The 15,446-nt window shown below is 30.8% G+C and overlaps 1 protein-coding gene across 1 annotated transcript in view; it reads right to left on the bottom strand.

The window, feature by feature from the left end:
- Nucleotides 1–15,446, bottom strand: part of LOC121985311 (mitochondrial intermediate peptidase, mitochondrial) — a 47,304-nt gene that overhangs the window by 17,803 nt on the left and 14,055 nt on the right. The window contains exons 8-14 of the mRNA XM_042538676.1: nucleotides 15,199–15,294; nucleotides 14,223–14,342; nucleotides 14,020–14,145; nucleotides 12,809–12,964; nucleotides 10,055–10,171; nucleotides 184–309; nucleotides 24–91 (exon numbers count right to left, since the gene is read on the bottom strand). Of these exons, the coding sequence (XP_042394610.1) occupies nucleotides 24–91; nucleotides 184–309; nucleotides 10,055–10,171; nucleotides 12,809–12,964; nucleotides 14,020–14,145; nucleotides 14,223–14,342; nucleotides 15,199–15,294 (809 nt within the window). The remainder of the gene's footprint in view (nucleotides 1–23; nucleotides 92–183; nucleotides 310–10,054; nucleotides 10,172–12,808; nucleotides 12,965–14,019; nucleotides 14,146–14,222; nucleotides 14,343–15,198; nucleotides 15,295–15,446) is intronic.

Below are 15,446 nucleotides of genomic sequence, written 5' to 3' on the forward strand. Positions count from 1 at the left end.
CAAAAACACTAATTTTATCTTACTCAAAAAGGATTGAAGGTATCTCAGCAATATCAAGAACAACTCTGGTACCAGAGAAATGCTGATAATCCTGAGAAGTAATAATTAGATATGTCAATGTAAATAAAGAACGTATCAACAACAAAGAATAAGGTGAAGTAAAAGTTGACCAATTTTAAGTACCGTTCTCGAGAGAAGAGAATGAAGAGCATGACCAAACTCGTGAAAAAGAGTTTCAACCTCATAGTGGTTGAGCCTTGAAGTTAATGATCCAGGTGAACCTATGAAATCACAAACCAAAGCAACAACCTGTAACAACAATTACTTCACAGTTAAAAATTCAGCAATAATTCAATAAAAAAAAATTCCTATCAAGTGCTATAGATTCAAAGAGTAGCTTAATTAGATGTTATTGTTAAATCTTCCAAACATGAACAAATGCTTCCTTGCTGGTAACCAAAACTGTTCAGGCTAGGAGAATAATACGCCTGATTAAAGAAATTAACAGGTCCATTTAAAGGCAATCTGAAACGTAGATTTCAGAAAAGGGCAAATGAGCCACCAAACTCCTAATTAATTAATCAACAGATCAATGACTCATCAAAAAAGCAGCTAGCACGGAGGAATATAATTAGGTACACCAACTCAGCTTGTTCTAATGGATCGAATCATCATCCTCTAGGCTTGTTTGTCCCAACTATTTAGGGTTGGCTACATGACCTTATGAATATTGTGAAAGGCTACCAAATAAACTTTTAATCATTTTTATAAATACAACAACAACCAAGCCTGTATCGCCTTTATCGGACTAAGTGAGGTTGCTATTGGGATCCTCCTATACTGTTGGCTCGACATCCTACTATAACCTCATCCATATTTAAATGAATTTCATATTATTTTATTGTTGCTAACCAAGTTTCTTTAGTCTCCTTGCTCTCACATCGCTTAATTGGGGGTGTAATTGTGACTTTCTAATGTTCTCATTTCTTCTGTGTCCATCTTGTCCATCTTAAACACTCTCACTTTTGATGTAACCTATTGTCTTTTATTTTATTATTAATGAAGTTTTACCTCATAGCTATCATATAAGAGTATTTTTCTTATTTTTTCTTTCCCAGTATCAACAACATATGCAATTATGCATTTTCATTGTTTTTCCTATATTAATTTTAAAAGCCCAATACACTAGTCCATAGAATATGGTGGATCATAATATTTAAGACTTCATAATTTTAAAATTGTTTTAGCCTAAAGGGCGTGCAAAAATGACATAAGATTTTAAAAGCTCCTCTTTGTTTCAAGACAACATTTTCTAGTATTATTAATATTTCAGTTATTAGAATAAAATCATTATTAAGACTTCATCATTTAAAATTCATCATCCAAGTGTGTTCATCATAAATCTTATCCCTCTAACCGTTGTGCAACGATATAATTAGGAATATTAAAACTAATTAAATCATTTTATAGCATTGACTAATGTTCTTTGGTTGTTCCGTGAAAGAAACGTGTTGCAGATCTAATTACAACATCTTAACAAAGACTACTATATCTCTATGAGAATTTAGTGGTATTAAATATGCAAGAGTTTTCATAACTTCGATTGGATAAAAACAAACATAATAGGAATACTAATTGTCTCAGATTTGGAATATGAAATATAGGAACACAATGATTAGGAAAAGAATTAGGCAAGGAGGATAAAGAACTGAGGTTATAAGTTATGATACACAAGAAAAAATCAAACGAGAAATGGAATAAGAATTTTTGTAGATAATTCGTTAAGAGACGAAATACTAATAGTTAGAAAGAGAGATTGGATTTTAGCTCTCAAAATAATAGTAGAAAAAAAAAATAATGCAATTAACATATTTGCATCAAAAGCAGGATTAGATGAAGACACTAAACATAGATTTTGGAAAGACCTAGATGAGAAAGTATATAAAAATATTCGACAAACAAGATAATTTTAATAGGAGGAGATTTAAATGAGTATGTAGGAATAAGAAATGAGAAATATGATAGGGTGCATTAGGACTACAGTTTTGGAATAAGAAATGAAGAAGTTATATTGGATTTTGCGATAGCATATCAATTTATAATATTGCTAATGCATTTTTAAGGAGAAAGTGAAGGGAAAAAACGAATATCTTATAAGGAATTATATATTTGTAAAAACGAGAAAAACATTAAAAAATATATTTATAATATTGCTAATGCATTTTTAAGGAGAAAGTGAAGGGAAAAAACGAATAGCTTATAAGGAATTATATATTTTTAAAAACGAGGAAAACTTTAAAAAATATATATAGTAGCAAAGAAAGAGGCTAAGAAAATAGTGAATAAAGTAAAGAGTAAAACTTTTAAAGAAGAGGAAAGAGACATTTATAAAATAGTTAAAGTGAGAGAAGGAAGACAAGAGATCTATTTTCATTAACTTTTTAATGAAAGTTTAGGTGATCAACTTAACTTAAGTAATTTAAGTAGGTCAAATGAGTATAGAAATTTAAATTTTTATCGTAGAATTCAAACTTTAAAAGTATAACAAGTTTTAAAAGGGATGCACAATGGAAAAGTCGTTGGACCAGATGATATTTCGATTGAGGCATGAAAGTGTTTAGAGAAACAAGTTATTGAATGACTTACAAAATTATTTAACATGATATTGAAAACAAAAAAAAATGTCAGAACAATGATGAGTAAATACTCCAGTTCTCTTATATAAGAACAAGGGAGACGTACAAAATTGTGCAAACTATAAGGGTATTAAACTAATGAGTCATACCATGAAACTTTGAGAAAGAGTAATAGAAAAAAAATTATAGAGGGAGATTATGGTGATGAAAATCAATTTGGGTTCATGCATGGAAGGTTGACAATAGAAGTTTATACATCTTCTCAGGTAACTAATTGCAAAGTATCGAGAGCAAAAATAAAGTCTACGCATGTTATTATGATAGGGTGCTAAGAGAAATAATATGGAGAATTTTAGAAAAGAGAGACTTTAACGTAATATATATTGAACTAATTAAAGATATGTATGAAGATGTAACGATTAAAGTAAAGACTTCAGGCGGATTAACCGAAGCATTTTCAATAAAAATACGACTACATCAAGAATCAACTCTAAGTCCTTATCTTTTTACACTAATTATGGACGAACTCATATTCAAGACACAATATCATGGTGCATGTTATTTGTAGATGATAGTGTTTCGATAGATGAGACACGTAATAAAGTAAATGCTAAACTAGAATCTTAGTGAGAAACACTAAAAGTAAAAGGTTTTAGGCATAGTAGAGTAAAGATAGAATATATGGAATTTAAGTTTAGCAATATTAGACATAATGAGATAATTGTTAAGATAGGAGATGACGAGTTATCTAAGAGCTTTAAGTATTTAGGATTATTTTTGTAAAAGAGATTGAGAGAGATGTCTTGCAAAGAATACAAGTAGGATGGTTAAAATAAAGGAGAGTGTTAGGTGTTTTATGTTATCGTGAAGTACCTCTAAAACTTAAAGGAAAGTTCTATAAAATGGCGATTAGACCTGCTATATTATATGACATCGAATATTGTGCTATGACTCGAGCACATGAGCAAAAGATGAAAGTTGCAAAGATGAGGATGTTAAGATGGATGCAGACATACAAAAATGGACAGAATAAGAAATGAGAGCATTAGAGAAAAAGTCGGAGTTGTATCTATTGAGGAAAAACTTCGAGAAATACGTTTAAGATGATACGGATATATATTTAGATGACTAATAAATGCTTTAAGCAATGTGAAACTATAACAAATACGCACATCAAACGAGGAAGGCCAAAAACGACTTCATTAACAACAATAAAACAAGATAAAATTTATTTAAATATAGATAATAATATAATAGGGGATAAAGCCCAATAGCGTAAAAGGATCCATATAGCCGACCCCACCTAATAGGTTAAGGCTTGGTTGTTGTTGTAATATATTTTTCAAAAAGAGAGAGCACCTGGTTACATTTAGAAGTGGAACAACGTGTTGAAAAATGATTCTCTTATGGTCCAAAAGCAAGATACAAAAATTTATAAAGATTGTTTGGTCATCCCTTAAAAAAAAATCACCCAACATAGGTTTATGTAATTAAATATGTGCCTCGAGCATAGTAGTTTTGAAAGAAAAATATACATGGCTCATCAAGTGGTGGAAGTTAAAGGATAGGAAGCAAAGTATCTTTAAGGAGAGAGTAGAAGTACAAATATTAGAAGAAATACATGATGACTATAATACGACATGGGATAAGTTGACATTAAAGTTGAAAACGGTGGCCAAGAGCCTACTCGATGAGTCAAGAGGACAAATACTACAAACAAAGAATCTTAGTGGTAGAGAATAAAGAAGTACAAGAGAAAGTGATTAAAAAAACAACCTATAAATTACTACAGATTTGTAAAAATGATAAAAAAAAACTTTAAAAAATATATAGTAGAAAAGAAAAAAGTCAAGAAAATAGTAGTGAAACTAAGAATGAAGTTTTTGAACACTTAGGGTACTCGTGAAGGATGAGTAAATAAATAAGCGATAGAAGAAGTATTTTCATCAACTGTCTAGGTGACTAACTTAGCTTAGAAAGCTTAAGTAAGTTAGAGTACAGAAATTTAAATTTTTATTGGAGAATTTAAAAAAATAAAACAAACGTTAAATAGGATACAAAATAAAAACACGGGTGGACCAAATGATATTCCGATAGAGGTATGAAAATGCTAGGAAAGTAGGATCCTAAAAACTTAAAAAGATATTCCACCTAATATTAGAAATAAAAATGTATGATTAGGGGAGGGTCAGTACTCTAGTCCGAGTAAAAACAAAAGAGATGTACAAAATTATATGAAATATAGGGGTATTAAGCTATGGGAAAGAGTAATAAAAAAAAGGTTAAGGAGATCAAAAATCAATTTGCATTTGTTTGCGAGGCCGACGATAGAACACCTACATCTTCTAAGACAACTGATTGAAAAATATAAGAAAAGAAGCAAGACTTACACATAGTATTTATTGACCTCGAAAAAACTTATAACAAAATTAATATAGCGTATATTGAAATAATTAAGGATATGTATAAGAATGCAGAAATAAGAGTGAAGACTCAAGCAGATTAACTGAAATGTTTCCTATAAAAATAAAGTTACAAAAGAATTAGCTTTTAAGCTCATATCTTTTTTACACTAATTATGAATGAACTTACTAGACACATCTAAAACACATTATCATGGTGCATGTTTATAGATGATATTGTTTTGATTGATGAAATATGTGAAAGAGTAAATGCTAAGCTCGAATCTTGAAGGGAAACACTGAAGTAAAGTTGACTTAGTAGAGTAAAGACAGAATATATAGAATATAAGTTAGTAATAATAGACGTATCAAGATAATTGTTAAGATAGGAGATAGCGAGTTACCTATAACTAAGAGCTTTAAGTATCCAGGTTCGTTTTTGCAAAATAATAGAGAGGTTAATATAGATATTTTACCAAGATTGTTGAAATGGAGAGCATCAAGTGCTCTTTGTCAGTGTAAGGTGTCTTTAAAGCTTAAAAAAGGTTTTATAAAATGACAATTAGAACTTCAATATTATATAGAATTGAATGTTGGGCTATGAAACGAGCACATGCGCGAAAAATGAAAATCGCAATATGAGGAGGTTAAGGTGAATAAGCGCACATACGAGGATGGATTAAATGAGAAATGAGAACGTTAGAAAAAAAAATTAGGATTGCACCAATTGAAGAAAAACTATAAGAGACATATTTATGAATATTGGAATGGGTTATAACCCATTTAAAAGATATTATTCATGTAAACAAATGCGACCAAAAAATGTCCCATTTAGGCAATGGTAAACCATAACCAATATGCACATTAATAGAGTTAGAGAGTCCCCTCAGGATAGGCAGTTGGCTAGCGCATGATGGTGTTGCCACCATGAGGTCTAGGGTCAAATCTCGGCTAGTAGCCGATGTCTGCCCTCCCCCATGCACTATTCAAGTGCCCAAGGTTAGTAGCCACTCGTAATTTACCTCTTCTGTATTGGCATGTACGGACTGGCAGAGGCGCTGGGGTGAGCGAATTGTCTTTTGCCACCATTAATAGAGTTAGAGAGACAAAAAAAAAATACTTGGTTAGCAATGAAACCAGCATAAAATTCATTTAAATTAAATGATGATATAGTAGGGATCGAGCTTAATGATATAGGAGAATTCATATAGCTGACCTCACTTAGTGGGATAAAGGTTTGATTATTGTTGTTGTCACTAATGTTTCTTTGGTCTTCCTCTTAACTTTTTTACATTCCACTCTAATAAGTTTAACTTCTTTTTATGATACAAAATATATTGATAACCCTTAAACATGTTTGTATTATCTTGGCATATTTTGTACCGTGTTATCATTTATTAGAAGGAGCGCCTTGGCGTAATAGTAAAGTTACTGATGTGTGACCTAGAGGTCATAGATTCAAGTCGTGAAAATAGTCTATTGCAATGCAGGATAAAGTTGTGTCCAATAGTCCCAATATGGTCTAACCCTTCTTTGGGACCCCGCATTGGTAGGAGCTTGGTGCACCGGGCTACTTTTTATCATTTATTAGATATACCCCAAATCGTTGTTACATATTAGTATTTTACTATTTATCCTTTCTAATATCTCCATATATCTATCTTGTCATTCTAGTCTTTATTTCATTAACTATTTATTCACATTGTTTTGTAATAGCCTAACACTCTCATCCATAAAGAATAGAGGGTCATACGTAGGGGTGTAAATGAGCCAAGCCGCTCGTGAGCTATTCGAAGCTCGATTCGATAAAAGCTCGTTTGAACTCGTTTAATGAGGCTCGTTAAGATAAACAAACCAAGCTCAAGCTTCACAATATTCGGCTCGTTAACTCATGAACATGTTCGTTAAGCTCATAAATCAACTTTTAAATAAAAATAATAATAGTTTTGATATTGAATTTATAGATTTTACACTCTACTTATGAAAAACATAGTATATTAAATTTATTTATTAGAATAAAATTATAAATTTTAACAAGAATATTATAATTTTTTTAAAATATATAATTTAGTTTTTAATGAATATTTAAATTTATAATTTATATCTATTAAGCTCGTTTATGCTCGATAAAAGCTCGTGAGTCATGAATATATTCGTTAAATAAAGTTCGAGCTCGGCTCAATTATAAACGAGTCAAACTCAAACATCCAAGAGTTCGGCTCGGCTCGGCTCGGCTCGGCTCGATTACACCCCTAGTCATACGAGTCGTTTAAGATTTTTTTCCTCACCTGAACAAGGTAGGATAATCACATAAGACTCCAAACAGTCCATTGTGTTCAATTTTTTTTCTAGTTTGAATAATATCTTTATAAATATTTTAATTTTTTCAATAATAAATTTAAGTTGTCTATAAGTCTTACTTTCAAAGATTTCATTTCCATGCATCTTAACTATTCCATTCATTAGTTTTTGTAATTAAAAATTTTCATTTCATATATCCATTTTTTTTGTTTATATTAAAACCTTTGGCTTCTAATTTCTCTACAGAATTCATGTTTTAAATTTAATCTAATTACGATCTCATCACCAAATCATCTATATATAGCGAATACAAAGAAAGTATATCTTATATGATTACATAATTCATCAAGCATTAATGTAAAATTATTGAAACTTTGACTTAAAACTTGATGTAAATGTACAACTATTGAAAATAATTTGTAATACTCCAAGTCTAGCACTAATAATAAATTCTAATACATATATCTTTATTACATTAATATAACTACATTACTTTCTTCTATAAAAGCTAAAATAGTAGTTGTCTAGGTACTTTATTGCAGGTATATTCTTAGTCAATCAAAATCATAAGAAAAATCCTTCTTTGTGTTTTTTGTTTTTTGTTTTATTAAAATAATTAGCATCTATGGTTGATCTTTCAGATAAGAAACCAAAATATCAAAAATCGTCCTATTGTATTTTTTATCATCAGGATAAAAAAGACTAATCAAAATGTTAAATTTAAAAGAATGGGGAGGGAAAGAGATGCACCAACCAAAACACCATTAGTTAAAGAAATTAAAATACATTCTTTTATTCTATACATATACTTGTTCCAGTTTTAATTATGTCAAACAAAGTCCAACTCATGATTAATGAAGATTCATTCTAATTCTAAATATTTGGAGAGCATTATTTGATGTGTCTTAAAATATCATGAATTAATCTCAGAAGGAACTATAGAACTAAAGTTCTCATCCAATGCACAATATTAGGAATGTATATTAGGCAATCGAGATACTTTTTTTATTTTCATTGTTTCAAATTTTTAATTCAATTGACTTTGTAATTACTATTGGTTTGCATTTACAAATAAACAAACTAAGTGGAACAAAAGATTATACAATTAGAACCGATTGAGTTGATAATGGAGTGTAGTGAAGCATGTTAATGTGTCCAATGTGAGCGATGCATGGTGCCAAAAATGAACCATTATAAATGTCCCGCTGAAACTTGATATAGAATGATGCTTTAAATTTTGGTTCTACTCAAAATTAAAATCTTTGGTTCCAAAAGTTTCTGTATAAGTGGAACTCCAAGTTAATCATTTTATAATCGCCAGTTAGCACAATATCATCAGCATAGAATATAAACACAAGATATTTTTCTTCAATATCGTGAGATTATCTACTAATATATAAAAAAAGACAAATTTAATTTGTAATAGGACTTTCATTCCACTCCCAAGTAATTGTTTGAAACATAATTTGTGATATTGAACCATACAGGACTTTCATTCCACGTGGAGGATCCGCAAAGGCCTCCGCAAGATCACAAGGCCACTCGCGGCGGGCTCGCTTGGTTGGCGGCCTGCATTTTTTTTTAAAAAAAAATTCCTTCTTTTTCTTTCTCCTAATTTTATTTCATCTTAGTTTAGGGTTTATGACTATTTTTATTTAGGGTTAGGGTGGTAATAGCATCTATAGCAATCAAATATTAATAAAAATATTTTTTAATTAATATTTTTTTATATTTAAGAAAGTATCAAAATCATATCGGTATTACACAAAATGATACCGAAATCATATCGATCTAATCATAAACTGAAACTCCTTAAATCTTGGGTTGAAATGAACTCCAAAAGTAAAATACTTGTACACATTCAACCCCATCAAGTTTAACTCAATCTTGGCTTTCACATGTTGCACCTCAATATTGAATTGAATCAAAAGACTATATAAATATGCATATAACTCTTGAGAAGCACACAGTGTAGTCCAAAACTCAATTGTTGCAGCTAACTGCACAGATTTTGAGTAGCATTGGTGCAGTCAAGGCTGAAATGTTATGGCTAAGAAAATACACATGCTTCCCATCTAGTGAGCCATAATTTATCGAAAAATAGTAAACAGATAGATCATGGACAATTTTCTATGGCCTACAAGTGGCGTTATGATGTAGTACAGGTGGATTTCCCATGAACCCATCAATTTTACATCATGAAAAGGGGGAACTTCCAAAACTATTAGCTATTTCAACTAGTTATATGCCAGTCTAAATATTTATGTTTAACTATTAATTATATTCAATTCTGAGCAAATGTCCAAGTTTGGTGGATCAGAAACGGATGTAAATATCTAAATTACTGCCTATGCTATGTTCTGATCCAAGCCAAGCATAATTATTTGAAGGTTGATCCCTAGATATCTGAATACTAAACCATACTAGTTGATATGGTCAGTGCACAATTAGCAGTCCAAGCAAAGATTGGACGTGGACTACTGTTTGTGGAGAAGGCCACAGTACATAACAATAAGCTTGGTAGAGCTATAAAAATTATATTTAATTGATTACTTTTTCAGAACAAGTGGTACAAAATGACAAATCAGCAAGATCACATTTTGCTAATCCAAGAGATCAAATCTTCCTTCTTCTGTTGGTTAAGTTGAAGAGAACAATAGAATATCCAAGTAGTTGAAATTTATAGAAAACGAAAAAAGAAATATCCATCCATACAGGAAGCTGGTATTCTGACTTGGATATCAGGCGCCCTCCTCTTATAGCAAAGTGTGCACAGCCAGAATATTTGCCCTTCCTGGAATAAAGATCCAGATACATGAAACCTAAACCACCCTGAGACAAAAAAACAGGATTTGAAATATTTTATATGGAAACGTACATATAATTGGTGAAGAAATCAAAACATTTATTTTGCGAGTAAATAGAACTTTGAAGAGACAATGCTCAATTTCTTTTCAAACTTGGAGAAAACTATAGGTGTTCAACTTTCTATAGCATGCAAGTTGGCATGCAATATCATTTGTGCCATTAGGAAGAAGACATAGGCATATTACATGCAAACCATAAAATAGTAGAGAAAAAAATTAGTATATGGCAATCAATGTGAAAAAACAAGGTTTTAAAAAGTGCTTTATGCGATCACATATGTGGCCACCTAGGAATTTTAAAGAAGGGACTAAATGTAAAATGCTATCCATTTAGGCAGTTCTTTTGAACTGCTAGGTGAGCATAGATCTAATTTGATGATTGTTTTCCTAGAGAGGAACATTCAATTAAATTTTTTATGTACCAATATGAAACTTGTAACTGCTAACTTAAATATTTGTTTTAATATGCAATTGTTAAGTGGACCTCTAGATATTAATTACATGTTGCATGCATCATTTACAAAAATGACATAATCTACATTGCTATATTGTGTGTTAAAATGTATAACTGGATTCCATAGGTATTATGGCTCCCACAGTTTCACTTTTGGCTCCCAGTCCTCCAGCTAGTAAATCTAAACAATAGATCTTTGTTGACTTCCATTATCAACCTCCTTTGCCTCATTTTCCCGTTGTCATAGGCCTCTACAAAGATTATGGAGATAGCATCCTTAATCCATATGAAAGTGCTTGTTACAATATTTTTAAAATCTATTAAAATAATGAGAGAAAAAATAGAGTTCAAAATGGAAACAAATATTCATGGAATATTTGTTGCACATGAACATCATCAATTGAATTCTCGATGATGATAAACCTTCATCCGTATTTATCAATTCAATGCATTCAAATTGCCAACCACACTCAACCACACATCTCATTAATTATAAGTCACTAAGCATGATAGATCAACATAAATCATAGAACCTACGGCACAAACATGATCGTAGCACAGAAGTTTAAAGAAAGTAAACGACTATTTATAGATTTAGACACTAATCACATCAGCCTGGGCAGTACTCACCACCAGTGTTCAAATTTTTATTTCGTGCTGGGTGGAATGGGTGAAACTTACCATTCCGCCCGCGCACCGAAACTGACACCCGACGAACGACAATTTCGTCATGCGTCATCGGGAGCATCACATGACATAAGAAATCACGCACTTGTCGTCCCAGACGCCTCGCACGCCTCGCACGCTACGCTGAAGGAGTCCAGCTCCGGAGGAGGCACGAGACTCCTCCGACGACACCCAAGAGGTGTCCCGCGACGCTCAAGCGCCACCGGACAAGCTGCTGTGAAGACAGTGTTAAAAATTAAATATTTTGATTTAATTAATTCAAACATTTCCCAACTTAAATGTGATATCTCGAAGAGGCTTTTATAAACCCTAATTAAATTATCCCAACAAAATATAAATATATTTAAAATTTAAAAAATAATAATAATAAATTTTATTAATTAATATTTTGAAAAATAATTTTACTGATTTAAATTTTATTTAAAAATTCTAAAATAAATTTTAAAAAAATTTTAATAAATCAGATTAATAATCTGATTTTTTTTTAATTATTTTATATTTTTTTGCTGTAAATATATTTAAAATTTTTAAAAAATTAATAAATTTTATTAATTAATATTTAAAAATTAATTTTATTGATTTAAATTTTATTTAAAAATTCTATATTTAAAAAATTCTAATAAATCAGATTAATAATCTGATATTTTTTAATTATTTTATATTTGTTCACAGTAAATATATTTAAAATTTTAAAAAAATAATAAATTTTATAAATTAATATTTTGAAAATTAATTTTACTGATTTAAATTTAATTTTAAAATTTTAAAAAAATCTAAAAAAATTAAAAACAATTCTAATAAATCAGATTAAAATTAATATATAACTTATTTTTAAATTATACACAATAAATATATTTATCTAATAATTACTATATACAAATAAAAAAATACCGAAATCGTATTGGCATGGCACGATACGATACCGAAACCATATCGTTCCGGTATGGAACTGAAATCTCGGCACGGGACGAGATTTTAAACCTTGCTCACCACTAAGAAAACAATTGTTCTTCCTACAGGGCACTGGTAAAGGTACACCAGTTGGTATACTAGTAAAATATAGAAAGGAGATTGGAGTGATCTTAGTACTAGTAAGAGACATCAAACCATCTTTTGAAGGACTGAATTAGAACAAGTTCGGGAATGGAATTAGAAGATGTTTATTACTCCAAAGAAACGAGAGCATAAATCTCAAACTTGGTTCGTGGAAATTTTTTACTTTCAATTAGTAGTTCTCAAAACATGCATTTATTTTTTTTAAAAAAAAAAAATTATCTCATCATTCACTTTCAAATGTGTCAAGAAAAATCAATTCTAGATATTTATTTTATTTCTCTTTCAATTTTTGAATTATATTTTATAAATGAAATTAGAAAATAGAAAAGTTTCCCAACCAATTACAGATCCTTGCTCTTAAAAGTTTTGGAGTATCAAAAGAAGCATAGATGGAGCTATACATACCTCCTGAGGATGATGAAGAGATAGCTTCACTACATCTGGATGCCAGCATTCCCCAGGCATCATTGGAACTTGGCAAAATGTTGCCCCAAATAACGATTCAACTAACATTTTCAATCCCTCAAGGCACCGAGACAATGAGAAATATGATGCAATGACCTGCACCAATGACCAAACAGATCAACACTAGAATGCAGATGGAAAAATGCATAATTATCCCAAATTTTATCCTTCTAAGTGTTAAAAAAATAAAATAAAATCACATATAATATGGCACTCTATCTCAAGGGTAATAAATAAAAATTATCTTAAAGGTAAAAGCAGAATGAACTGTTGCCACCTTCAACGGATTATCCTTACACATGAAGCTAGTTACAAAAAAATTGTAATATCTATTATGAATAGTTTTATCATTTTTCCATTTATTTTTCCAAAGAAATGGAAGTTTATTCATGAAAAATGAGTTTGATAGTAATTTATATATATATAGGCAAGTTCAAACATCCTGTGTAAGAAATAAATTATATTGTAGAGAAATCCAAAAGATGAAGGCCATTTTTTTTACTTTTTTATTTTTCTTTTCATTTTCCATTAGTTCTGGAAAAATTAAAACTACTAAGATATAATTGAAAAAGTTTCCAGGAAATAAAATATCTTTCAGAAACATTATAACATTCTTTGGGAAATACCTAAGTGTCAGAAAAATGAAAATATAATAATGAAAGTTTCTGGTGAAAGAAGACTTTCCTATGACTACGAGGCAAGGACCTGAGGTGGAAAGAAGGATGATGGAGGAAAATATTACTAGTATTATTTCCTTGGGAGAAAGAAAAGGTGTGTTTCCCTTTTCACAATGTCCTTAGAAAGAAGGAAGGGTGGAGAGAAACTTTAATTTCAAAATTATTTGTTTAAAGGCGACAAACAGTTTGAAAACAAGATTATAAAAACTTTAAAAAAAATTATTGAATTGGGAAGGCTTCCACACAACTTGTGGCATTCTGGCTAATTTAAGTGGTAAACGAAACCTGCACTGCAGCTGCAGGGGGGATAATTCTCCCCCTTTGTTATCTACCTCCATTGTCATGGAAGGTTGCCTGGGAAATATTTCCCCAGGATAGCTTCTGCTGTTGTTTCCTTCCATCATAGGAAGATGGCCTAAAAGATTTAGAAAGAATGAAATCTCAAAAGCTATTATCTGAGGTAATTTAACATACTGACGAGTCCAAGCTGTATGCAGAAGATTTCACCATTCCTACAAAGTATGCCTCATCCCATGGCTCCAAATCTGCATTTCTTTCATTCAAGTATTGTCTCTTGCATTCTCGTATTACATTGAACTCCTAAATGAGATACATCAAAACTACAAGTTAATCGCCAGCATTTAAAAGGAAATGAACTCCTTATGTCATCAACATACCTCATCAGCTTTGCATCTCACATGTTTGCTCAAATCAAGCAAAAATGACATAGCAACGTCAGGTGACCCAGCCATGTTAGGACGAATTGCAAAGTCAGCATAAGATTTATATTCCATTATCTAAATGAACCACTAGGAAGTTAGAATAACAAAGATCAAGCACCAAAGGAAAGATAGAACAAGATAGACTGAGCTAACAAGTAGAATAAAAGATTAGGAAATTTTCCCAAAATAAGGAAACATGGAAATCATCTAACAACCCAGTAACAAAGTTTACATGAACAAGAAAATCATAATTTATAACAAACATTTCTTTGGGATAGATTATTACAAAAGTATTATGGAGAATTTTGACCTTTAGGGGAAATCAATAATCTGGTGATGATTCATTTCTTAGTGAAATGCTGTGCCATGGAAAGCCAGAAGAATAAATAGGTAGAAATTGGTAGGTGTTTGTATGCTAAAGAATTGTTCCTTAGAAAATTGAAGGATATTTTGGTGAAAATGTTCGTATTCGAGTGTATTGTTTAGCATTGTTAAATGTCCTTGAGAGTTATGGCAGAGAAGTGTGAGCAAATAATGAATTCTCAGTGTTTCTTTGCCAATCATTGGCAGGTTTGAATTTGGATTAAGGTCATTATGATTTGCAAGAGTTTTAGCTTTTTCTGGAAACTGAAGGCAAGAGTTATAGTCTTGTTCTTTGAATTGAAATACATATTTTCTCTAGTGAAAAACAAACAATGGATTTGCTGCAATTGTGACCTTTCAACCAATAAAGATGAAAATTAAACAATTTTTCATAATGATATCAACGAAAGTAACAACAAAATAGTATACAAGAATTTGTTACCATATTGATTGCCAAAAGAATACTACTAAGTGTTAAGGTTTAAATGATTAACAAATGAAATCTAGTTAAATTATTTGGCTATAGTAGCAAAGAATTGCAATAATTAGAACACCGAAATAGAAGTACCTGTGCAAGTTCATGACGAGCATTTATAAGTTTATTGAGAACATCAAGATTTGCATGTGGCATGGAATTTCCCTTCATGTATGATTGTTTTCTTACCTGAATAGTTTGAGAAAATGAGTTATTTGACTGGCTTAGATGGGCATTCATTATTCAGTAGCTCTTATTATAAGAATGTAGAGATTATTTGAAGAAACTCAGTTAAAAATTAATGTTGGAAAGAGCATCATCATCTAACGAAACCATGCATG

Source organism: Zingiber officinale, chromosome 5B, assembly GCF_018446385.1.
Source record: "Zingiber officinale cultivar Zhangliang chromosome 5B, Zo_v1.1, whole genome shotgun sequence".
NCBI lineage: Eukaryota > Viridiplantae > Streptophyta > Magnoliopsida > Zingiberales > Zingiberaceae > Zingiber > Zingiber officinale.